Source organism: Plectropomus leopardus, chromosome 5 (genome assembly GCF_026936395.1).
Source record: "Plectropomus leopardus strain MGB_pleo_1.0 chromosome 5, ASM2693639v1, whole genome shotgun sequence".
NCBI classification, from domain to species: Eukaryota; Metazoa; Chordata; class Actinopteri; order Perciformes; family Serranidae; genus Plectropomus; species Plectropomus leopardus.
The window spans coordinates 8681873-8706257 of NC_142180.1; the positions used below are offsets into that span (position 1 = coordinate 8681873).

Sequence of the window (24385 nt, forward strand, 5' to 3'; positions counted from 1 at the left end):
TCTGTGACAGTCATCAACCTTTTTTTTAATTTTTATTTCTGTTCTAACCAACATACAAGAGGAAATCAACCCATGGTGTGATAAGAGATGACTCAGCCATTCATCTTTGATTTAAGTGTCTGTCAGTTTAGTTAAGGTATTCTGACAGACTAAAAAAGACTAAGCTGTGATGCCACAATGTAAGTGTCATTGAAGGGGAAGTGCCCTACCCTGTGGTTTTACTGTGTTGCAACCTTAGATAGGCGCAACTATGGTCTGTGGTCCATCTCTTTGGATGTCCGGCTTGTTCAGAGTTACTTCAGTACTAGCTGGTGAAATGTTACTGTCATCTGCATTGAAACCACCTCGCAGTGGCGCCATTACTATCTTGAAGAGGCTGTGAAATGCCTGTTTTATAAGCTAATATGAAGATTGTGGAATCTTGTGAAACTCGACAATCTAAAGCATCCATGGGCACAAATATTGTTAGTATAGCTTGTCAGGAAAGAGACAAATCAATTAGGTACCCACGAGTCTCCCCTTAACTTGAGAGGTTTGTTCCAGTAAATGTTTTGTTCCTTATGACCAATGTACCCCTTCAAATGTAAGCTGTATATTTGTCTTTTTAAAGAAAATGACAACTGGTCTATTTGAAGAACAATTGTCTAACACATGTGTAGGTACATAATGCATTAAAATGGGAGAATGTAAAACTGTATTATGCACATTAGATAGTAACATTACACAACATAACATAACACAACATTTTCAGTGGCCCCATCTAGCTGACCCTATGAAAATTTCTTTTGGCCTTATAGCCACCAGGCATCTATTCAATTACATTCTTTGTCTTTTTTTGGCATACAAATGGATATTTTACTGGTGGATCTTTATAGATAAATACAGACTAAACTAAATTTTCCAGATTTCAGAAGTGTTTCCAACCTTGAGGTTATGGTTCCTTGCATGGTTTCAAGATAAATCTGTGGGATCAGAAGATGACTAAAGACAGAAAACAAGAAAAACATCTCTGCCCCAGAAAACTCAAATTCTTTAATTTTTTTCAATCCTTGCTCAGAGTTTAACCACTAGGGAACTATAAACTATTAAAATGAAACAATTTGAGAATGGAGCATCACTTTTCATGTAAACTGCTCATGGATGACAAAGAATGACTGGTTGGACAGGATGCCTGGTTATCAGACCACAGAAGTAAATTGATGAAATGATGTGTATGGTCGAAAATCAATATAAATACATGGGACAAATAACATTCTGTAAACACTTTATATACAACACAGTTTTACTCAACGGATGTGGATGACTGTTTCATTTTTCTTCCGCTCTCCTTTCCGGTTCGTGTTGCAATTTGCATTTCACTTTAATTGAGAAAAAGTATCACGTAGTCAACATACAGTAACTAAACTGCATGAGAGAAAAATGTTGACAGCAATAGAATAATTCATAAGGCAGGTGACAAGCTGTTTGCAAAATGCATTTCAGGAATAATGGAACTGTTGTTCTGGAACTGGAAGATCACAAATACACCTTCATGCAGTGAAGCAATAGGTTGGGAAAAAAAATCAAAACAACTTGTCTGTCTAGAATCAGTGTTACGGTAGTTCAGGATAAACCACATACCTCCATGTTTCAGTGGAAATTCTGACTAACTTTAGAAACAGTAGAGGCAGTGGTGCCCCAAAAACATCAGAAAATGCTAACTTTATAAGTATTGGTCTATGTACATCAGACAGTTAATAATATGAACTTTTAAATAAGAAATAAGAAGAATGAAAGAATTTCTGAATTTAGTTATGGCCTTTGGTTTGGGTGTACCATCCCAAGATGTATATGGCCATATGGCCATGAACATTTTTAAGTGTTAAATCAATTTTATTTTGTATTAATAAATTAATTTTACCTTTATTTAACCAGAAAAAAACTCTTGAGATTAAGCAACAAAAGTTACAGACAGAGAGCATGGAAAAAAACACAAAATCAAGGTATACAACTCCAAATATACATGTTTGTTTTAGTGTTTGACTGGTATTACTGGAGTGTAAACTTTGAGAACTAATTTCCACACAATGGGTAAATAATATATATACAATGTATGTTATATTGAGAGTGGGGCTTTTATTTGCAAAAATTGTAGCCTCACTGCAAGTTAACCTCCTTACTGTTTTGGTGCACAGTCATTGATATCAAGGTTTTGCATTTAATTTAACAATGATACTGGTTAGAGGTGTTGCACTTTTGCCATTTTGCTGTATAACAACACTTGAAAAAAAAAGAAAAAAGAAGCTCAATGTACAATCATGATGAAACTGTGAACACTGAATTACTCAACATAGTTTTGCATTCTCTGAACTTTCTCACGTCCCTGATGAAAGTACCGATCAGCCAAGCATGCAATATTAAGGGCGTCGCCCACTGAGGAGTCAACTCCCCGACCTCACACGTGCACGTCCGCTGCAGCTCCCGTACTCAAGCTCTTGTGTGGAAAGTTTGAAATAAACCCACTTCGGCAATTTTTTTAACCACAAACACACCACTATACACAAGACCCCCAGGGGAATCCTTAAAGGAGCACCATACACACCCACACTAACACACACACACAAGGTCTCACATTGTCTGTTGTAAAATTTCCATTACTCTTTCAATCTGTGTCATAGGGTATTGGACAAGAGGAACTATGTCATGCTGATTTGCATACAGTATTGAGGTTGGGAGAAAGTGTGCACGTGTGAGTGTAATAATGCATAATATGAGCATGATCATAAATGTATGACTCTAAGCTTAAGTTGTTCTGAGAGCTGGCTGGGTTGCGGTACACATAGGAACTTCCCAGATAATTCCTGTTCCTTTTTAATGCTTTTATATGTACTGTCCTTTTATGACTGCATTATTCAATTTCTTTGTGCATATATTTTGTTCTTTATACATTTTAAGATTCTTGTTCATGAGTTCTTCTGTAAACCTGTTGACTGCAAATGTCCAATACTCGAGCTGTCTTGATCTTAATAGCAGGGTAGCACAGCATTTTCTGCAACTGAATCAATCCAAATATGGTCTTTCATTTGGCCCCTATTCCTTGAAGGTTCCTCTTCTCTGGTTGTCCTTTATTAAATCTATCAAATTTATGTACATATATATGTGTGTGTGTGTGTGTGTGTGTGTGTGTGTGTGTCTGTGTGTGTGTGTGTGTTTTTGTGTGTGTTGGCGTGTGTGTGTGTAGGTGTGTAGGTGTCTCAGTCCCTCTGTAATTTTTAAGTTCTCTATGCTGTCAGTTCCTGCCACAAGTCCATATGTTTCCAAATAGATCTTTAATAACAAATATAAAATATACTTTCATAAATAATAAATAAATAATAATCTTTTAAAAATGCAGAGCAATTCCATCAAACAACTCAGCAGTTGGTTGTTTCATTGTTATTGTGGTTTTGTTGTTGTTGTTTGTTTGTTTTATAATCAAATATATTTGTTGATGAGAAGAATAAAAGGAATATAGAATATCACCTAACCTGACATTTGAAATCACTAATTCAGTCTGAGGCCAAATTTCATCTGCGCCGCATGTTGTTTGCTTACTTATGACACTGACAACTTCAAATGTCACTTGATGGTATTGAACCTGGAGTGGAACCTGGTCTGCACGGAGAAACACAAAAGAACGAGAGCCAGTGGTGCTTGCTGCACATGGAATAGGTCTAACCCAGGAGTGGTGACACTGGGGCAACCCTGGTCAGTTATCCTGAGCCCAGTGTCAAGAAATAATCTCTCCTTTCAATAATCTGCTGGAATAATCACACAAAAAAATTCTCCCAAAAAAATTGGGAGCAGTTTAAATAGTAAAAGTGAGTCACATGACAGGTTTTTTTTAATATTCTTTCTTTTTCTTGACATACTGATTGAAAACTTTTGAATTTTTTCCTTTGCTCCCTAAATTGCAAATAAATGGTTTGTTCTGTCATTCCACTGTAAGATCGGATGTTTAAAATCTGGCCATCCCCTCCCTCTCTGCCAGGTAACTTTCAATTAGCCAGTCCTCAAAAGTCTCAGAAAAATGAAGACTAATGAAAAAAAAAAAGTTAGCAGTGGCACTTATTTGACAAAAGATATCAATGTGGGAGGTGCAGCCACAACAAATACAGCCCCATCTGCACTGGGGGTGGAGGGTATCAATGGAGAGCAAGGTGAGACATCCATTTAGCTAGCTTAGACATGTGGACAAGACAGCCACTCACAGTTACCACCTAGCTTTCGCATCTAGCTTAGTTTTAACTTTGACAGCCAATCATTAGTTTTTTTTAAAAAAAGCCTGACACATCCACTGACAGAAACAGCTGAGTCTGGAAATGGGAGTAGCTGCTTCACAGAGGAGGGGACACCCAGCCTGCGGGTGATGAGAGCGGGGGCGGGGGATGCTAGCTGTGCCAGAGAGGAGAGAGGGAGACAAAGCACCTGCCCCATAGTCAGAGCAAGAGGTGGATTATGTGCACAAGCACAATAGCGTCAGAGACTAATTTTAGCAATCCCGGGTTATGGTTGGATAAAATGACTGATTCTGACAGGTTGAACCTACTTGTCATGGCCAAGAGAGCACCTGTCACAGTGATCTGGCAGAAATACCAAGATATGAAAGAAATAAGATCTGAAAGAAATACCAAAAGATGCAGAGCACAGGGCATTCACAAGTTACCCAGCATATTCTAAATCCCCCAATGGCCATGAAAAAAACATAAAGGAAGTGGGTAATATATAGCAGCTCTGAAAAACAACTATATTTTACTCACCATGCTTGTTCTTCTATTTTGCACCAAAGAAAAAGGTGTGCAGAGCATTGAAATCCACAGATGGGATGACAATTGCCAATATTAAAAACTTCACAAAATATTCACAGAGCATGAGAGAAACAGTGTGCATAAACACTATTATTGGAAATGGAAGAACCTGCAACATTCTGTCCTATAACCGCCTGGAACTGACAGCAAGTATCAAGAACACATGGAGTCAAGAACAAAAAATAAATAAATAAAAATAGCTCGACTACAGAGCCTGTTGGATGTCACGCTGATTTAGCTTCCAGGAATCTGTCATTCGCAAACAACACAACGGGACTCGATGAACCAGATAATGGGTATTTTCTAGGCATAACTGAGCTATTGGCAAAGTACGATAACATTCGTTATGATGACCATTAGGAAGCACCGGTAACACAAAAAGAAGGTCCAAACCTATTACCTTTCATCTGACAGCCAAAATGAATTTATTGATCTTGGTGCTCAGAGTGTCTTCAAGACTATTTTGAGTCAAAGATAAGAGGCAACATCCTTCTCTATAATGTATGATGCAAGCCTAGATTTCTCAAACAAAGGGCAAAATGTAATGTTGGTGAGATACGCCCATCCAACTGCTTGAGAAGGGTGGATGAAAATTTTGATTTGGGGACAAAAATAAAAATACGGGAGGAAAAATTGCATTAACTATGGAAGAATCATAGAGTGAACATCCAAATAATAAACCTGACTGCAGAGGTCGGAGTTTAATGACCACATTTTGTTTGGTTTTACCAGTTGATTGTATAACAAGGTATTCAGTGCAAAGCTTTGACCACAGCAAATCTTACAGCAGGCTTTGAGCTCATTTCTTAGCACCGCTTCTCTGACACATGATGGAGTGCACACATAGCATTTGCCTGATGTGGTCCATACACGAGACATCCTTGCCACCATTTGTGACCTAATCTGTGAAACCACATCTCAAGCACGGGACATACAGACTTACTTTCAGTCCTCAAATTTGGAGACGGGACATTGAGATGGGAAATGAGACAGAGAAAGAGGAAGTGTTTTTGTGTCAAAACATGGGATAAAAGAAAGCCCAGACACCCTATTCAGACATAATGTTTTATGTTGCAATGGACAGCATTATCTCTCAACTTAGAGTGTGGTTCACACCAATGAAACAGATACACAAGTTCTGCTTCCTATGGAAATTCAGACACATATCAAATGCATTAAAACAATATCAGTGTGTCACACACAATGTTATCCGCAAATAATAATGTGATGATGTCTGTAATTCACTTGAAAACCAAATTTACCACTTAAATAATATACACAATGCTTCTTTTAAAGATGACCTATGATGATGACCTCCGCGCATGGTCATTCTGGAGAGTCCCTAGGATCACTGAGGTACGCAAGCTTCCATACCACTTCAGGGAAACTGTGTGGGAATTTTTTTGTTTTGTTCTTTGGTCATTTGGGGTCTCTGATCTGCTTCCTCTTCTTCAAGACTTTTTGGAAATAAAACATAAGAAAAGCTAAATATTATATTTCAAAAAATCTCTCTTGTCCCTGAATGGTCTATGGCCTCTGGTGGGAAAGTTTAGTTTTTTTTTCTCTCTTTCTTCTCTTTTCTTTCTCTTTTCTCAAAAAAGTCTCAAATATTCCATAATGTTAATTGTCAGCGGAAAAATTCCCTGAGTGGTTACATTGCAGCCTGTAGGCTGCAGCTCTCTCACTCAATACTGGACCAGTTTAGAAAATATTTTTTCCTGTGGGTCCTTTTCAAACGAAAAATAAAAAAAATAAAAATGTGTCCAGGTTGAAAAATGCTGAATTTACCCTTTAGTTTCATGCCCTGGAGACCTGTGCATCCTGCCATGTTTTTGCCTGTCTCTGCCTGTGACTGTGCGAGCCTTCAGTAAAATGAAGCTCATAAAAACTACCGCCCTACAATGTCTCAGGAGAGCATAAGCAGTTTGGCAATGAGTGTCAACTTTCCCAGAAACTGGACTATAAAGACATATATAAATGACGTTGCTATAAGGAAAGTTCGGCACTTGACATTTGGAGTTCAACACTAAACATGCCACACCAACAGTGGTCTAAGACACTGGAACTGTAGTGGATTTCTTGGACATGGTTTTCTTGTGTCATAAGAAAAAGGTTAGCACATTTAGTTAGAAGTCTGTGGGTAGTCTGTAGCATGTATGACACAACTAGTGGTTGTTTTACACATTTACATTTGAAAGTTGACTCTGATGACCACTTGACAGTGGTGGATAGTAATGGTTGGATGTGCGCAGTCCAAACTGGGGTCAAAGGGTCATCTTGTCCTGAGCACAAAGTGGACGCACACCTGCGTCATGTTTCTAGGCCCCCATCCACCCCTTCATTCACCGTTTCCCCCTTAATTCAGTGTAAACACAAATCCTACCTTACCGGAATTTTACAGCTGTGAGTCAGTGATAACAGTAACTGAGTCTAAGCAGCAACCAGCTGCATGCTTATCCCAATGGTATTTAGATACCTGTACCAGCAGGCCCTCAGCGTCACGGCTATTACACCTTCCCTGCCAGGTTAAAGGCAAGAACTGGAGGGAACAGCACTGTTTACAGACACCACAACAGACTACTATAACTCCTCACAGGGATGTTAAAATGCCAAAACTTTTGTTTTCAAAGATTCGGTTTTATGAAATTAAGGATCTTGTACAAAATGTGAAGCGGCCAAGAAGGTAAGCCAGATAGACTATTGATAATGAGCTGTTGTATCAGTAAGGTGGATTGTTTTCCTCTATTTTTTACACTGTTAAAATGTAAAACTTTATATAAACTAAAGTTTAACTTCATTGGTTTTGCAGAAATGATATTCTCAGTCGAAGGAAGCGTAAGAAGGACATCAGGTGTGTCATGGTAAAAAAGTTAAATGATGAAACATATCCTTCGAAACTTAGGTAGTGTACATGGCACTATAATAAAAATTTAAATGTTCCAGCTGTTCATTACGATGAAAATTCATACTCCGATCTCTCTTTCTTATAGTTGGCAGAATGACCATAAACTCCACCCAAGTCTGGAAAAATTGCTACAGGACAAAAGTAAGTTACCTTAAAAAATGAGACGCATATTTTGGATGTTGAAAGACGGCAAAATAAATGATGTACTTAAAAATCTCTTACTCTTCATAGAATATTTAGCAGCTTTCCGCAGATTTCTGCAGTCAGAGTTCAGTGAGGAAAACATTGAGTTCTGGCTCTCATGTGAAGACTTTAAATCGACCGCTTCACCTGACGACCTTCGCTTGAGAGCAGAGGGAATCTACCAGGAGTTCATCAAGCCTACGGCCTGCAGAGAGGTCAGTGATACCAGGGTTCATGGTTCATGGTGGAAAGAAACAGAGCATGATGAAAAGCCAGGAGATAGTAGAAGTAAATTCTACTCTTTTTTTTCCCTTTAGCATACTTATGATAAACATAAGCCCAATTAATATGCCTGATTTCTTCAGTTGATATGATGGTACCTCATATCAGCAAGAAAAATTAGTATCACATTCTGAAAGTGGATGAAGCAATATGCATATGAATGCTTAACGCAAGCGGCACTGTGATATCGTGGTTAGCACTGTTGCCTCATAGTGGTTTGATCCCTGGTCCCTGGTTCAGTCCCGCAGTGGAACAGGGTTCGGCCCATGGGCAGGGGCCCTTCTGTTTGCGCGTTCTCCCCGTGTCTGTGTGGGTTGTCTCCGGGGTCTCCGGCTTCCTCCCACAGTCCAAAGACATGCAGCTCAGGTTGATTGGTGACTCTAAATTGCCCTTAGGTGTGAATGTGAGCATGTATGGTTGTCTGTCTATATGTGTCGGCCCTGCAATAGTCTGGCGACCCCTCCAGAGTGTACTCTGCCTTCCACCGATGACAGCTGGGATAGGTTCCAGCCCCCCCACGACCCTTGCGAGGACAAGCGGTTACGGAAAATGAATGAATGGATTCTTAATGTATGTTTTTTTTTTAGTGTTGGTGCACTGAGGCGAATATGCTTTCTCTGAGTCGAGGAATCCAGTACAGAATCGGCTCAACAAATGTGATTCCCTCAAATCCATTTAAGTTTTAATAACTTTGAGCAATTGAGGTCATGAGTAAGTAAATATTTAAGAGCTTAAACCACAGACTGTATAAAAAAAAAGGACATAGCTGCTGCGACATCATCAACTGGATTGTGGATTCCCATTTTGAAGCCTTGAATTTGGCATTTTGGCAATCACCAACTTAAAGTCGTGAAATGAGAAGTGATCCTCTTTGGTTGAGAGGGTGGATCTGACTCATAGACTGTGGTGACGCCTCACAGACAGCTAGTCAGTTAGTCAGTCAGTCAAGTTGGCCCCACCTTTGATTATACGTAGTTTTAAGCCTTAAAAAATGTAAACGGGTGACTTTATAAAAATTCACCCTCATACAGTTGTCATGAATGGGGAAATTAGCTATAGAGACCAAGCTTCTTTTTGTACAAAGCCATAAACATGTTTATTACTGTTGTAAATTTGGGCATTTCATCACCTGGGGTCTATGGGGATTAAGTGGCTTTTGAAGCCAGTATCAAGTGGCTGTTTAAGGAACTGCAGTTTTTAGGAAACTTATTCGTTGGCATAATTTTCCATCCTTGGAGGCTGCTGCTTGGCATTTAATTGGCACTGAAATATTCTACAAATTGTTTTGTGTTGTCAAGTTTTGTTAGTTAGTTAGTTTGCTTGTTTGTTTGTTTTGTGATGAACCACATTATAGAGACATTCACTAGAGACTGTTGTTCCTTGAAGAAGCAGAGTTCAGAGTTGACAGAAAGGGTTTTTTTGGAAAATGCAGTCAGGGGGAGTGCTTTTACCGGCAGATGATCCGGAGCTTGTCTTGGCATGTGTTGTTGCTGTTTCGAAGTAAAAGTAAAATGACTCGACTCTACTCAGTTTCTTCGTCTCATCGTTCCTGCACTCTCACAGTTTGTTTGTTTGTTTCATGTGTGTTAAATTTTTGCTGTGTAGCTACGTTAATATCTGAATATTTTGTACATTATTTTATGCATACTATACACACAGTGTCAGTATATATTTAGCTAGCTGCAGATGACAAGTCCATTGACTGTTGGTGGCTTAATCAGATGGATTAGAACACATGGGGTAGCTGTGGTGCAGGAGGTACCAGTACGGTATTGCTCAGGAGCACTTCAGAAATTGGAAATGATCCTATAGAGCTTAGCATATGCTGTCCAACATTGTAAAACACTCTGGATGTACAAAGCTATATTCGTGTGATTATCGTTGACAGTACTTTTGATACAGCATGATCCTCCCAGATCCCAAATGAGTCTATTAGGATTATGTTTTTGAGTTTTTTTCAGAGGTCTAACACTGAGACAGATCTCTATGGGATCTAACTGACCTGAAACATAAATAATGTCACCCTTGCCAAATGTGCAAGCCCAGTTTGGGACAAAGGGCATTGTTACCTTCGCAGCACTTCCCTACATTGAGTTTTCATGAGGTTAGAAGCAAAGGAAAAAGCAATTGTAGGTGCTATTTTTATACATACAGCAGGAGGGTTGGTGGGAGTGGGAGTCAGGAAGCAAAGCCAAATTTGACAAAACACCAAGGCAACAAAACACCTGCTGTGTGTGAAAGTCAAGTGTTAGAAAGTTAAAAAAGTTAACTTTGAATAAAGTTTGTCTCTTTACATACATTAAGTCTTGTGTTTAGGAGTTCTTATTTTCTGTTTTTTTAATCACATTTTTGATCAGTTTGTTTTCTTGGAGATATATTTGGTGTAAACACCCCCATATTCCTAACAATTTACAGTCTGCTTTCTCTTTGTTTTCTATAGATCAATGTTGACCACCACATCAGAGAGGAAATCAAGAAATCTTTGGAGCAGCCGAGCCTTTCCTGTTTCGACGAGGCCCAGAAACACGTTTACCTGCTGATGGAAAGAGACTCATGCCCCAGATTCCTGCACTCAGATGCCTACCTGAGTCTGAAGCACAAATCCAGAAGTCTTTGGTACATTTAGCTCAAAAAACCATATCAAAAATGGGGTTTTTTTTCCAATTCTCACTTTCTGTTTCTTTTTTTCTGCTTGACTAAAAAAGTTATTTTACACTTTAGAGATGTGGATCAGTTCCTATTCTGTTCTTTTAAAGGCAGAGCATCTCTCTGTTGCTTTAAACCCAAACTGATCAACCATGTGAAACATCAACCCATGATGGCAAGATGATGCATTGATGAAATGTTGTGGAAAATAATAAAGCAGGAAAGGAAAAAAGTCATGTGAGTGGAAAAAGTATATGTACGTAGGAGAGAAAGAATGCAGTTGGAATGTGTCAGTGCTTCAGATGATTGCAGAGCTTGGAGCCGTTTGAAATACTGTGTTTGTTGATGAAAAGTCTTTGTAAGTAAAGGTGCAGAGTACAGTTTGATAAATAAAAGGTTTCTGACATGTAGAATGAAATGACCTAGTTTTCATTAAAAGTGTCATAAATGGGCAGTCTGCTATTACGACTTCTTGACCATGTTTGGATGCGTTTCGTCAAATGACTGTTTCTCACTCATCATCTATAACTATCTTAATATTCTGATGATTTTCCATATACTCAGAATTTTGAGACAAATATTCATATTTGTCTGACTGACTGTCGTACTGGAGGTGTGGGGATGGGCATGAGTCAAAAGACAAAAAGGAGAACAGTTTCCACAGCTCACCCGGCAAGGAGATTCTGTTTTTGGTCACATGTCTGATATATCCTCTAATTAGGTGCAGAGATGACTCCACACAGCAGCAATAGGGTTTACCAAACTGGAAAAAAGTAACCCCGCAGTAACCCTTGATCTCACTCTGTTCTGTAAATGGCCTTATTCCTAAAAATTGTGCCTTAAAAAGGAGTACTGAGGCAGCTAATAATAACTCAGGGGGCTTAAACGACAACACTGGAGTCATCAGACAACCTGATGCGTAACAGATTGGGCTGGATGTGCTGCCTTGTTAGGGGAATAGGCTTATCAGCCTCAGACAATGATGGCAGAGATACACAGGTGCTTTACATAGAGAAATAACCTGAAGGAGTTGCACTCTGGGAAAAGATCATGTTGAAATAGTGGTTTTAAAAGTTTTTAAAGTGGTGAGTGAGCTTTTTATATTTCATTTCAAGATTTATTTCATTTGGGTGAAACTTTGAAAGTTCGTTTTGTTTCTTACAAACAGTACACCCAGGTTTAATAAATGGAAAGGTGTAAAACTAAAATATGGAATGCCAAAGGGAGGTAAAATTCCCACTGTGTGCCTGTAAGACTCATTAAGTCACTCCTGACTATGGTGAAATAACAATATAAGTGACATTTTTAGCATTAGTAAGACTTACAGACTATTATTAAAACATTTTTTGATCCTGATCTGGCGGGGGGACAAAGGCTAATGAATGTGAAAGAAGTGGGAATCCTAGTTTTAGGCCACAGCTACAGGAGAACGGCCCTACTAAAAATGGAAAAGTCTGGCATATGCTATTTTGTACTTCAGTAAGTTCAATATGATGCAAAAATAGCTGTTCATTCCTCATGCATCCACACATACCAAATGTAAGACACTATGGATAATAGCTATATCTACTGGCTACACAACCCTGTCTCCCTAGAAATTACATGTACAACTAAGTTGTTTTGCCAAAGAAGTTTTGAAAGTAAATTTGCTTTGTGGACTTGGACACCAGGCACTGGAATTTGCCTCCCAAATCCTGAATGTGTTTAGATTTAGGCAACAGAAGGACTTTGATTAAGGTTGGGGAAGGGAAAGTTTGTGGTTTGGGTTACAGTAAATGTTAAGCTGGTCCCATGGTTCCAGTCACTGTTTGCTTTTTTTAAATATTTAACAAAAAACACCTTCTTTCATAACAAGTACTTTAATGCCTATGCATAATCATGAAAAAGTATAATAGCACAACTGCTGCTACAAGCAGGTGTTGTATTGAAAAATGCAAGTATTTTAGGATAAACAAAAATATGCTGTCAGTGAATATTTTCAACATGTTCTCATTACTAACTTGTCAAATACGACAGCAGTCAGTGTCACTAAAGTCCAAACTATGGCGCTCTTTGTATACCTCGAGTGTCAGTTTTTGGATGCTCAGGGACGACAAATCCATTACCTTTCATTACATGATTAAAGTCTTTTAAGAATAAACTTCCGTGTTCACAGGAAACATGGGTTATGTCATCAAAACTACTTTAGGCTGAGGAAACTAAACAACTTGTTTGTTGCTTTACTTTATGTTTAAATTAACAAGTAAATGATGTGATACGTATGTCACGTAAAGTAAAAATTAAAAAAAAAATTGATTAAAAAAAAATCTATGTTGACTTTCAGTTTCACACTGGACACAAACAGCAGTCACCTGGATGAAAGTTCTAGTTAGTTGAGAGCCTGGTGCTTCTAATACAGACACTAAAGGGTGCCTTGTGCATCCAAATCAGACGCCAATGGCCACTGACCAACTGGTGCACTAACAGGCTGAAATTTTGATGATGCATTCAGCATAAAGATTTTTTGACACGACAGATGAGTTTTTAAACAAAATGCTCACTTAAAATTGATGAAACTCGAAATCCATACATCGAAACGCATATTTGCTGTTGAATATTAATAATATAATTTTTTTTTGGGGGGGGGGGGCTGCAAAACTATTTTCAAGTACCACAACAAACTGCATCATGAATTTTTTCAAAGTCAAACGTCAGTAACTGTGTGTTCACTGGGGTGTCAGGGGTTGTTCCTGATAAGTGGCAAAGGTCTCACATCTCCCCCATCACATGGTGCATGTCCTTCACACACAATCTGTCACTGTTTTCCCATAGCCTAGCAGCGTTACCATGGTAGCAAAAAGGAAGTGAGCACTGTCGATGGCACGGTGTTAGTCAAGACAGTCACACTTGGGGAACTTTGCAATAGCAAAGATCTGGATAGCTACAGGCAAATAATCGTTCACATTGTACTTTCTATACCACTGTGTTACTCCCTGAAGACATAAAATGAAATATAAAGGGACAGCTTTCAGTTCACACTGTTTGGTGATTTTTTGTAACGCCTCAGTTCTTAGAACCGTGTTTGGGCAAAAGAGAGAGAGCAGTGTCAGTGAAGCAAAGCCAAAGGGCAGATTGTAACAGAATAGCCTGAGGCATCGGATGGTGAGCAGGAGACACTGGCATTAGGCTGGAAAAACAGACACATTCAGTCAGGTTTCTAATATCACAGAACTCTTGTGAGGTATTTTTAATTACCTTTTGAGACCTCTTTCTTTCCCTTTCCTTTCAGAATCTGCTCCCTCTTTTCTAAGCTTATTATAACTTGCATTGGCAGGGAAATTAAACATAATAGAACCAAGGCTGGTATCACTGGATAACATTTACTCTTATACCTTTTAGTAGACCTGATACAATAGTCAAATAATAAAATACTTACTCATGAAATGAAAGAGCTCTCTCATTTACTCAAGGAGCTACTTTACTTGACAAACCAAGATCTTGACTCTCTTGTGAGCATTGACCTAGAAACTGGCTTCCAGTGAATAACATGTCCATTGGACCTGAAAACCTTAGACTGTATATGCCCAGATCCTCTGATCAATAACATTTTCAATCGAACGTATATTTCATTAACATTTATTTGGGTAAAATTAAGATAAATTGGTGTTTCAAGTGGACAAGGATGAGCAGAATAATGCATCTTGAAGTGGAATGTGTAGAGACTCATCTGACTACTGTGAAGTCAATGGCAGATGGTGTGACTCTGTGTTTTCACACTTCTCGCCGAAGCTTAGAGTGCATCTAGGAGACATGGCTACATTTGCAGGGATTTGAAGTCTTTCCTTCTAAACTTACCGTGGCAGCTTTCTACATGATTTTTACTTTCAGTGACAGTAGCTCTGTTGGAATAGCATGTTGTGGTACTCATGAGTAGAAAGTTCACAGCTTAAGCTGAATTTTCAGAACTCAAGTCAATCTGACTAATGAAACTATCACATTTCTTTGGAAAAAACACTTTTGCAGCTAGGATCTTTCTAACATAGCTACTTTTGAACTAAAATGGCTTAACTTGGTGGGTGCCTTGTTGAGTCATTAGTAGTTGTATTACCACACTTCTCTTTGTTGCTTATTCTTTACTTAGCCTAAAGCCTTAAAGGCATAATAAACATTTCCTAAAAAACATTTAGACTCCTACAAAAGTTATTCTTCTCTACACTCGTGACTCACTTTAAGTGTGGTGGTGTATCTACTGAGACCCTACCATCTGCCTTTATTTTCTTCTTTTTTACTGTTTTGGGACGTTCCATCGCAGTGCATGCAGGTGAGGCTGGGACTTCATAAAAGGGTAATGACCAGGTGCCAAACCAAAAGCAGCACACATCCAAGATCCAAGTTACAAAAATTGTGGACACATAAAAAATGCAAATATAGTGAAGCAAAACGTGAAGCCGACTGAATCTTGGCTTTCAGTTTTACTTTTGCAGTGATATGCTTTATAAACAGTAATGGACAACTCTTGCAAAGTATTTATTTAACCTTGGTACCCAACATGAATCCCAACCTTTTTTAATTTCAAGGTCATCAAATACTGATGCTTTGTAACGTCTCTCGTCATTTGATAACGATACACAGCGCACCTTTTGGTGTATCTATGTGACGCATATCAGAAACACATTGTAACACCTGGTTAATGTTGTGAATTGTTTAGGCAACAAAACAACTTGATTAAATTTAGAAAAAAGATCATGGGTTGAAATAAATATGTCTATTATATTATGTAATATACGTTACATAAATATGTTAAGCGAGTAATGTCAGTGCAAAACCATCGTCCATTAAAACATTATGCTAAAACATTGATATTTGGTTTCACAAATGACACAAACTTTGGTGTCTTGCATTAAAGGTTTTGTGTGACCCATCCATGCCCCCTTCCCTCCTCTTTCTGCCCTATGTGGACTTTCTCGCTCTTTATACTATGACAGATGCTCTCTGCAACATTAGTGTTAGTTGAAAGCATGGTGTGGTGTGTTTCATAAAGACACGAAAGTGTGCTTTTGGTGTCAATATGACATGCCAAGGGGCATCATAAATCATTGGTATTTGACAGCTTTGTTTACTGTGTTTAGACCTTAAAGGTTTAGATGTAATCCAAGTAAGAATTGTGCGGACTGCTTAAGACGATTTATTTAACTTTCTCAAAGTGAAAATTTAACATTCACAACCACTTAATGCAGTAGTTGGCTAGGTGTGTGGAGGCGTGAAAGTTGGCTGTGTTTGAAGTGAACTTCTCTTTCGAGCTTTTTCATCATGAATACCTTAACTGTCAGAGAGTGTGTATTGTTATCAAAATGTGGACAGTTATCACATCTTGCCACTCCCTGATGGCAATGTGAGTGTGACCACTGGGAACTGCTATATACACATGGCTGGACGATACTTCGTGCAAACTAGCTGGGTCCAAGCACGCCCTCCGCCTTTAAGATAAGCGTGCATGATCGGATGTTGAAGCCTATGAATTCCTTCAGCTCACTCTTCAACTCCCATCATCTGCAGCAGCCTCGACTTCCAAGGCCAGACAAAATATGTCACAGAGCAGCACTTGATTTGAAGGAAACATTAAATGTCAAGGGTCAGTGCTACTAATGCTAATTTCAGCTAACGCTCGACACTCGCCAAGAAAGTGTCCAGTTCGCTACAAGTTCTCACACCACAGCTTGATTTCTGGACGGTTATTTCTCTTCACCCCTGCCTGTTCCCAGTCCCTTGGAGAGCAAACAGGCTCAGATGTTCAGGCTGTGGTCCGTCAAATGCGTATGAGTCAGAGTTGACATTGGCATTCTGTTCCATGGTCATTTTTGCAGTAGTTGACCTTGTCGACCATCTCTCCATTATGTCACAATTTCACACAATTTCTGTAGTCTGAGATGAATTAGCTTTAAAGAAATGAGTCTCAAAGTTGTTCTTCAGAAAAATTTGATCTAACTCGTTTTTTGAGACATCAGTTCCACTTCCATCTAAAACCTTTGTTCTTAAAAGACTTGAGAGCACAATGCTCTCCCTTTTGAGTGTTCTTTCAATACTTGGGGATATTAGTTAAGGATATTTACATATTATGATAAAAAATACAACACATAATTGCACATTTTGCCCTCAATGAAAGGATTTCAGTCTACTGCTTTACCATGTAGGAAGGTTTCAACAGCAAAGTAATATCTTTGTGGCTGAAACAAGAGAGTGGACACATGACGTTGTGACAATTGTTCGGACTTCCTGTCGCCCTAAGAGTTTCTCTGTTGCAATCAATTTGCCGTTTCCTCTTTCTCGCACATGGCTGTGGCCTCGTGTTGCATGAATTTGCACCATGTTTTTTTATTTCCCTTTATGCAATCGATATATGTTGAAGTCAAAAGACAGAGATGTTTGAGACGTAAGAGAAATCCTTCCACTTGTCTTCAACAGACTTCACTTTTTCAGAGGGCTACCAAAACACACATACTGTGCAAAGGTCAGGATTTGCCTATCACTGTACACTGTTACTGTCATTTGCATCTGCGCTGCCAGACTAAAAATAATGCGAACACAGCAGGCTTTCAGCTTTTCTGTTTGGCTCGTCCAGTCAGGAGGAGGGAAGGATCTGCAGCAGCAAGAAAGAAAGGAAGCAGAGAGACATAATAGGCAGTAAGGCATCAAGAGGAGGAGGGAGGGGGCATACATGCACAGTGTGAGTATGTGTTGTTTCTAACAGTGAGGTAGGAGGAGAGGAGGAACAGGAGAAGGAGGAGGAAGGGGTGCTTCCTCTTCAGTCTGGGGCTGAGCTGCTGATGTATCCCAGCAGCCCCGGTTCGTAGCAACAGGAAACCTTGGTATAAAAAGCCGCGTCGAAGGGGGAACCCTCCTAAGTGTCTCTCAGCCGCAGCATGACCAGGACCGGGTGCCTGAGAGTTTGGACCTAACAAGACAATGCCCAGCCTAATCGTCGAACCACTGAACACGCAACACTTCATCATGGATAGAGATGACAGGAAGAGAAACAAGAACATGTGAGTGAAGCTTACTTAAACCAGGGTGAGCCTGGGTTTCTAGTAAATGTGCTGACTTGGGGCTTGATGAAAGATAACATATGCTTCTATTTAAAATTCTATGTTCTTGCAAACTTTTGCTTTTTCACGACAAACCTCTCAGCCCCAAGTGCACACTCAGGAATATCATGGATGGTATCTCCTGAAAATAGCTTAAGTTAATAATGTCTTCTAACTTTACTCCACCACATGCTCCCTTTTCTAATTACTAACATGCCCAACATGCTTTGACAGATTCACTGGAAACTAATTTAACAGCAGTAAATCCAACAAGGATATATTCATATATTTCTTATCTCTACACAGCGGAAAGAACTTCATGTGCCGACTCCAGTGCATGTTCTCACACTCGTCAAGTTCTGAGAGGTAAGGAGACTTATGGAGTGTTTTGCATACATTTCAGTTTTAAAATAGCCAGCCTGCTGCTATCATTTCCATCTATGGCATCATGAAAGGATTCAAATGAACTAGAGACACCATGTTTGCTTTGGCACAGCATGCACACACGCCAATATATTCCATGGTCTGACATTTTTCTATGGATTTGATAAGCACATCTGCTATGCTTTCTTGATTAGACCACTTCTTTGTCCTTGCAGCCCTCACAGCAGCTGTATTTTACCCAAATTTGATTCCAGTTGAGTAATCTAACTTGCATTCTCTCCCAGCAGGCTAAGTTTAGAAGATACCCAACAATGGTCACAGTCACTGGAAAGGCTTCTGGAGTCTAAATGTAGGTTGCTTATCCCATGAGGATGAGAATACTGCAAGAACAGTAAATAATATTTGTGAGAGTTTATAGAGAATATTTGGTTTGGAAAAAAAAGCCAAAAGGAGATGTTATGTTTGCTTCATGTTTGCTGTGTTTTCTGCCCTTTCCTCAGATGGACTGGCCACTTTTCGCAACTTTCTCAAATCCGAATACAGCGATGAGAATATTGAGTTCTGGCTCACCTGCGAGGACTACAAGAAAATCAAGTCTTCATTCCGAATGTCCTCAAGAGCCAAGAAGATTTATGAGCAGTTCATCAAAGCAGAATCTCCTAAAGAGGTAAGTCCTAGAAACTGTCCTAAATCTTTAAATACTGTCAGTGCTCAGTAGGTATCTTCAGTTTTCTAATTACCAAAGAGGAATAGTGCCTGTTCACATGTTGAGTCTAAAACCTCTCACTCTTGGCTCAAATCCCCTCATTCCTATCTATCTGCCTCATTCCAGATCAACATCGACTATCACACCCGAGAGCAGATCAAAAGGAACGTCAAGACTCCCACCATGCACTGCTTTGACGACGCTCAGAAGATAGTTTACGGGCTGATGGAAAGAGACTCGTACCCGCGGTTCCTCCGCTCGGACATTTATAGAACTCTCCTGGAAAACCTTGCCGCCGACGCCGCAAAGGGATGAAAGCTCGGTCAGGAAGGAGGGGGAAAAGAGAGAGAGACTTAAAACCCATAACTGGAATGTTTGAGCTCCTTCAGGAGGGAAGTACCAACCACAAAGAAGGAAGGAGAGTCAAACCTGTGCACCAATACGGACATGTATGGAGGCCCCGCGCCCCAGCGACGTCACTAGATCCAGAAGCAAACTGTGTCTTAGTCCCACATGATGGGAGGATCCCAACACTGCGCACGTCACACCTGAGGACTGTATAAGAAGAATAAACAGCCTTAATGTTAATGACCCTGTAGTGTGTGTTTGCACTTGGATAAGTCTGTGTACGCAGGCGTATTGACCACTTTTGACAGTGAATGAATCAGCAAGGCGACTGACGCCCGCTCTGACTGCGGAGCAGCGTAAGCAAGCCATGCAGCAGACTGCCTTTGGCCTTCTTTGCAGAGGTGTTTCCTGTGCAGATTGAGATAGAGGATGTGGGATGCAACAGTCACACTCAATCGCTTGTGTGTGTGTGTGTGTGTGTGTGTGGCTGTGTGTATCCGAGAGAGAGAAAGTATTTAGTTGTAGCTTTTAACTGCCACTGACACGGAATAAGCTGTCGCAGAAAAAGTTGGCCAATTATCTAATGGCGGCACTAAGGAAGACAACAAATCCATAGCGGACAGACTCAGTAGTGCAATGTCATCCTTGGTAAAAGGTTGCAGAAGGCCACTTAGTTCTGCAAGAGGCATTCTGGTACACTTTAAAAAGGAGTTTTTGCTTCTTGTTTTGTTTTTACAATCGGACAGATATGGGGTTTTCAAAACTGATACTGATCTCTTTTTTTTCTTTTTTTTTTTAGATTTAAGCTGCCTATGGGTGATATTTTGTGCCAATATTCAATGTTGTTATAATTTTCAAGCTAAAAATGTAAGTAAAAGTAGCTGGTATTTTTATCTCAATAAAAAGCCAGGATAAATATGTGTTATAGGATAATCAAACATTATTGTGCACATATTTTTTTGTGTGGAATCTGAACCAAGTTCTGCACTTCAGCAACTAAGAAGTTCCCTTTTTTTTCGCCAGTGGCATCTAATTTAATTCCTCAGCACACTGGCTGTGATCTTAAAATTCTTACAGCACTGAAGTGTCAAGAGTTGTGATTTTTATGTAATTTACTATCCGAGTGGAATTATTATAGAGATAGGATGTTTCACATTGCATGATAGGCTCTTAAGACTCCTTGTATACCCTGGGAATATGCCTTAATATTGCTTTCCGGAGCATGTTGTTTAAATATATTCGTGGGGGTTAATAGTTAAGTTAACTTAAAAGTTAAACAATGGATTATTTATTGTTGTTTTGTCACCATTTGAGTACAACGTTTGTTGCAGTGTTGGAGTGCTTGTTAAAATTTTTGTGATTTTGAATGACATTAAATTATTTAAATTGCCTTCCTGGAACAGAGTGACCTTTTTTAGCAACACACACACACACACACACACACACACACACACACACACACACACACACACGTCTTTCGTCTCTGCTCTCTCATTTTTCACATTACAGCTCATGGCACTTTGAAATTAAGTCTCGTGGACTGTTTAAAGAAGACAGCAGCCGACACACTTCCAGTGAAATAGATCTTAAAACATGGCGTTCGAAAATTAATAGGATGTTTGCTTAATGATTGTCTGTTATATGTTTAAAGTAATACTCCACCGCATAAGCATGGAAACATAAAGGCTGTGCCAAGTTCTGGTGGGCGGAAGACTTATTTTCACTGCAGTGGAGAAGCAACGGTCATTGGCAAGACTTAACACTCCATCCTACTAAGTGACAAAGTATATATACAGTATAGTTATTTTAATAAATAGTGCTCCTGCTCTCTTATATTCAAACATATTCAGCATTTTAATTGAGATGCTTGGGCTGCCAGAAGGTGGACCAAGAAGGTGGACGTTTGAAATAAGAAAGTACGTACAGATAGGAATAATTAACAAAATAGCAAAAAATGTATTTTAAAGAAAATCCAGCATAAGCTTGGTGGCCTTAAACTGGGTTTTTTTTTTTTTTTTGGTTTAACTTTATAGGAAATTACATCGAAGTAAAAACGCCCCTTGTGATATCCGACAAAGGACACCGGGTATTTGCTGTTTCCTGTAATATTTTTTTATTATCACTGAAAAGCATCTGTGGACTCGAAAATTAAGTGCATAAGTGATATGAGCTGTTTTAGAAACAGGAAGGCCCGGACTTCCAGTTTCTTATGAAATCAGTCATTGTGAGAAATGAGATTTTCTCTGAAACACAGCCACGCAACATAATGAAACACTGTACTGTTCAAGAGGCGCAATGATAAGACTTGCTTTTGCATATAGTCTTTTAAATGAATAAGAGATTTATCGAGGGCAGATTAATAGTTGCCATTGAACACAGTGTGAATCAGTCTCCCTTTGTGCCAAAAACACACATTGTACTTGTGATTAGTTAAATTTGACATAGCCAAAGAATTATTATTATTATTATTATTATTATTATTATTATTATTATTATTATTTTATTTTATGTTGAATTTTCTTACCAATTTAAAGTTAACAGTAACTAATACTATACAGGTTCCATAATTTTCTATTATACTTATCCACACATCCATGTAGAAAATAACTTGAGTAAGTTGGCAACACACTGATTAAGTTAGCAGCAAGATACGTTAGCACTGCATTTGTTACAAACTGTCTCAGCGAATGTGACAAGGAGGGAGTTCATGCAAGGTTCTTTCAGTAATGTCAGCAGTACATGGATGTGCAGTTAACATGCTATGGAGGTGCTGAAGATGCAAATCAAAGCAAAAACTTAAATGCAAATTGTATGTCAGCTGTAAAAAGAGAGAGACAGATGGGCCAGACTTTTGTAATCCATAAAGGCCCAGGTGAGCTTAATCAGCTGACGACCTTCCCAGGTTGGCCTATGACTGCTGAGCTGAAATGTAATATGCTGCCACAACATCTGCTTACACATTGTACAAACTTAACTCTTTGAAACCTGAGCAAATCGGTTTGATTTCTTTCAAAAACATGGGCAGAAAGCAACAAGCAAATTTACAAGATATGGCCCAAAAATTTGCACAAAAAAATGATAAGAATGTAAATTATCTGAAAGTAAGCAACAAAACAAAAAAAAACTTAAAGAAGGACAGTTTTTTTTCTGCAACATAGTTTCAAATCTAAAATGGTCAGAATCATAAATATAGTTTTCTGGACGTTTTTCATTATTTTGGGGGGATAATTTTCTTTTATCCTCTGTTTTTCAAACTAATTTTGTGGTAACTGATTTGGTTACATATTATAAAATTCTTGCAGATGGTGGGATATTTTTTGCCTAGTAGGTCATTACCTTTTTCCTCATGGGTTTGAGAGAAATCAAAAAAATTTGCTTAGTTTGTAAAAGGTTGAAATAGCTTCTGATTATCATCTGGTGTCAGCACAAAATGTCGATCCAGGTTTCAAAGGGTTAATGCCGACAAAAAAAACAAAACAAATGTATTGTTAGGAGGCAAGCAGTCAATAATGCTTCAAGTGATTTAATTCAATATGTCAATGTAAGAAATTTAGCATTAAAGCTGCAAAACCTATGAAACCGTACATCATATATTTTTAAACAGGGCATTACACAAAACATTTCACGGGGAAATTTGATTGCTTGGTTGGCACATTTCCATAACAGGTTTCAGGATTCCCTCGAAAGCACCATAACTTGGCTGGCAAACGCTCAGTTTTCATTCTAGCCATGTTGTCCACAAACGGCTCATCATTGTCGGCTGTTTGAGAGAGGATGGGGAAATTAATGCAATCAATCAGTCATGTTTCTCTCTCCCTCAAGTGGACAAGAAAGGCAAAAGTATGGATAATGCAGCCTATTTTGAAAATGTTGGTCCGACTAATGTAACTGTAGCAGCTGATGCTTTTGTATGTGAAGAGGTTTGCTAATTAGTGATACAACTGTCTGGAGGGACCAGGAGGGATGCTAAAGACCAGACCGGAAAATAAATTGGTGGCACTGGGATTGTTTTCAGCTAAGTGAGCAACTGTCTTCAGCACATGGCAAGAAATTGCTACTTCATGCCCTCACTAAAATATGTTAAAATTTAACTGACAGCCTGCCGTACTTCGTCCATAATTCCTGATATCAACAATAAAGAACGTCCATATGATACATGAAGCCAGAGGAAATTTAAAAAGGTTTAAGCTGACATTAATTCAGAAACCAAATTGAATCATTAAATGGGCTCACTGTGTGAGTGATGCAGTATCTTCTTGATACATTTCCTTCATACTCTGCTATATTGTCTGGACCAAAGCTGAAACATGACAAAAAGGATAACAGAAAACAGAGGTTCTTTCTATATTATAATCAGTCCTCATGTAATAATGGGATTTTGAGGCTCGATCAGGGTGCAGAATAAAAAAGGTTGATTAACTATATATGGCAAATATATAGAGGCTTTGAAGTCAAATCTGGTGGCTCAAAGCCCAGAGGATAATAACAACACTGGCAGTGAGGGGAGTGGTGACACAAGTAGCAGTTCAGTGTCATTAGTCAGTTTTAACGTTTCTAAAGCATTTAAAGGTCTATAGCTTACTGTTGTGTAAATGCCAGTCACAAACAGTGGACTTACAAGTTCCAAGTCCACCACATGATGCCATGGGCCCCAAAAACACTTTTTCTCATAGACTAACATTGTGAAAGAGACGTTGGTAAATCAGTGGATACATATTTTTAAGCGTCACAACCCCTTCAGATCAGTTTGTTTCACTATCAGGATTTGACGCGCCCGCTGCTTTATGATACAGAAGCAGTGGTGATCATCTGTATTCTTTTATACACAGTAAGCCTAGCTGAAAGTTTTGGCTTCATGGCCACTGAGCAACTTTCATAATAGTAATAGGCCGGATCCTGCCTCCGACACAATATTCAGTACTTGTAATCGATCCATGGTCATTATTAGCCTAAAGGTAGGCCCAATCAAGTTGAGACAACAGCAAGTGTTATATAAAAGTAATAAAAATATAAAAGTGATATTTTTGTTTTGATCTCACCCAGC

General features: G+C 39.0%; 2 protein-coding genes across 4 annotated transcripts; both read left to right on the forward strand.

Moving 5' to 3' along the window:
* The first annotated feature begins 7344 nt into the window (after positions 1-7344).
* Positions 7345-11296, forward strand: LOC121941420 (regulator of G protein signaling 21). 2 transcript variants are annotated; one of them, XM_042484223.2, is made up of 5 exons: positions 7345-7509; positions 7636-7728; positions 7817-7872; positions 7963-8129; positions 10637-11296. In XM_042484223.2, the coding sequence occupies exons 1-5, from the start codon at positions 7433-7435 to the stop codon at positions 10820-10822; spliced, it is 579 nt and encodes a 192-aa protein (XP_042340157.1). In that variant the 5' UTR covers positions 7345-7432; the 3' UTR covers positions 10823-11296. The 2 variants fall into 2 exon arrangements, with proteins under 2 accessions (XP_042340157.1, XP_042340156.1); XM_042484222.2 differs by having other exon boundaries at positions 7346-7509; positions 7636-7677.
* Positions 11297-17529: 6233 nt separating this feature from the next.
* On the forward strand, positions 17530-20731 carry LOC121941143 (regulator of G protein signaling 21-like). 2 transcript variants are annotated; one of them, XM_042483867.2, is made up of 5 exons: positions 17530-17864; positions 18210-18269; positions 18575-18636; positions 18788-18954; positions 19120-20731. In XM_042483867.2, the coding sequence occupies exons 1-5, from the start codon at positions 17785-17787 to the stop codon at positions 19306-19308; spliced, it is 558 nt and encodes a 185-aa protein (XP_042339801.1). In that variant the 5' UTR covers positions 17530-17784; the 3' UTR covers positions 19309-20731. The 2 variants fall into 2 exon arrangements, with proteins under 2 accessions (XP_042339801.1, XP_042339800.1); XM_042483866.2 differs by having other exon boundaries at positions 17536-17864; positions 18572-18636.
* The last annotated feature ends 3654 nt before the right edge of the window (positions 20732-24385 follow it).

Coding starts and splice junctions, on each gene's coding strand:
- LOC121941420 (XM_042484223.2), top strand. CDS start 7,433: ATGCCAAAACTTTTGTTTTCAAAGATTCGGTTTTATGAAATTAAGGAT. Junction 7,729..7,816: donor ACATATCCTTCGAAACTTAG/GTAGTGTACATG, acceptor TCTTTCTTATAG/TTGGCAGAATGACCATAAAC. Junction 7,873..7,962: donor AAAATTGCTACAGGACAAAA/GTAAGTTACCTT, acceptor TACTCTTCATAG/AATATTTAGCAGCTTTCCGC.
- LOC121941143 (XM_042483866.2), top strand. CDS start 17,785: ATGCCCAGCCTAATCGTCGAACCACTGAACACGCAACACTTCATCATG. Junction 17,865..18,209: donor AGGAAGAGAAACAAGAACAT/GTGAGTGAAGCT, acceptor ATCTCTACACAG/CGGAAAGAACTTCATGTGCC. Junction 18,955..19,119: donor AAGCAGAATCTCCTAAAGAG/GTAAGTCCTAGA, acceptor GCCTCATTCCAG/ATCAACATCGACTATCACAC.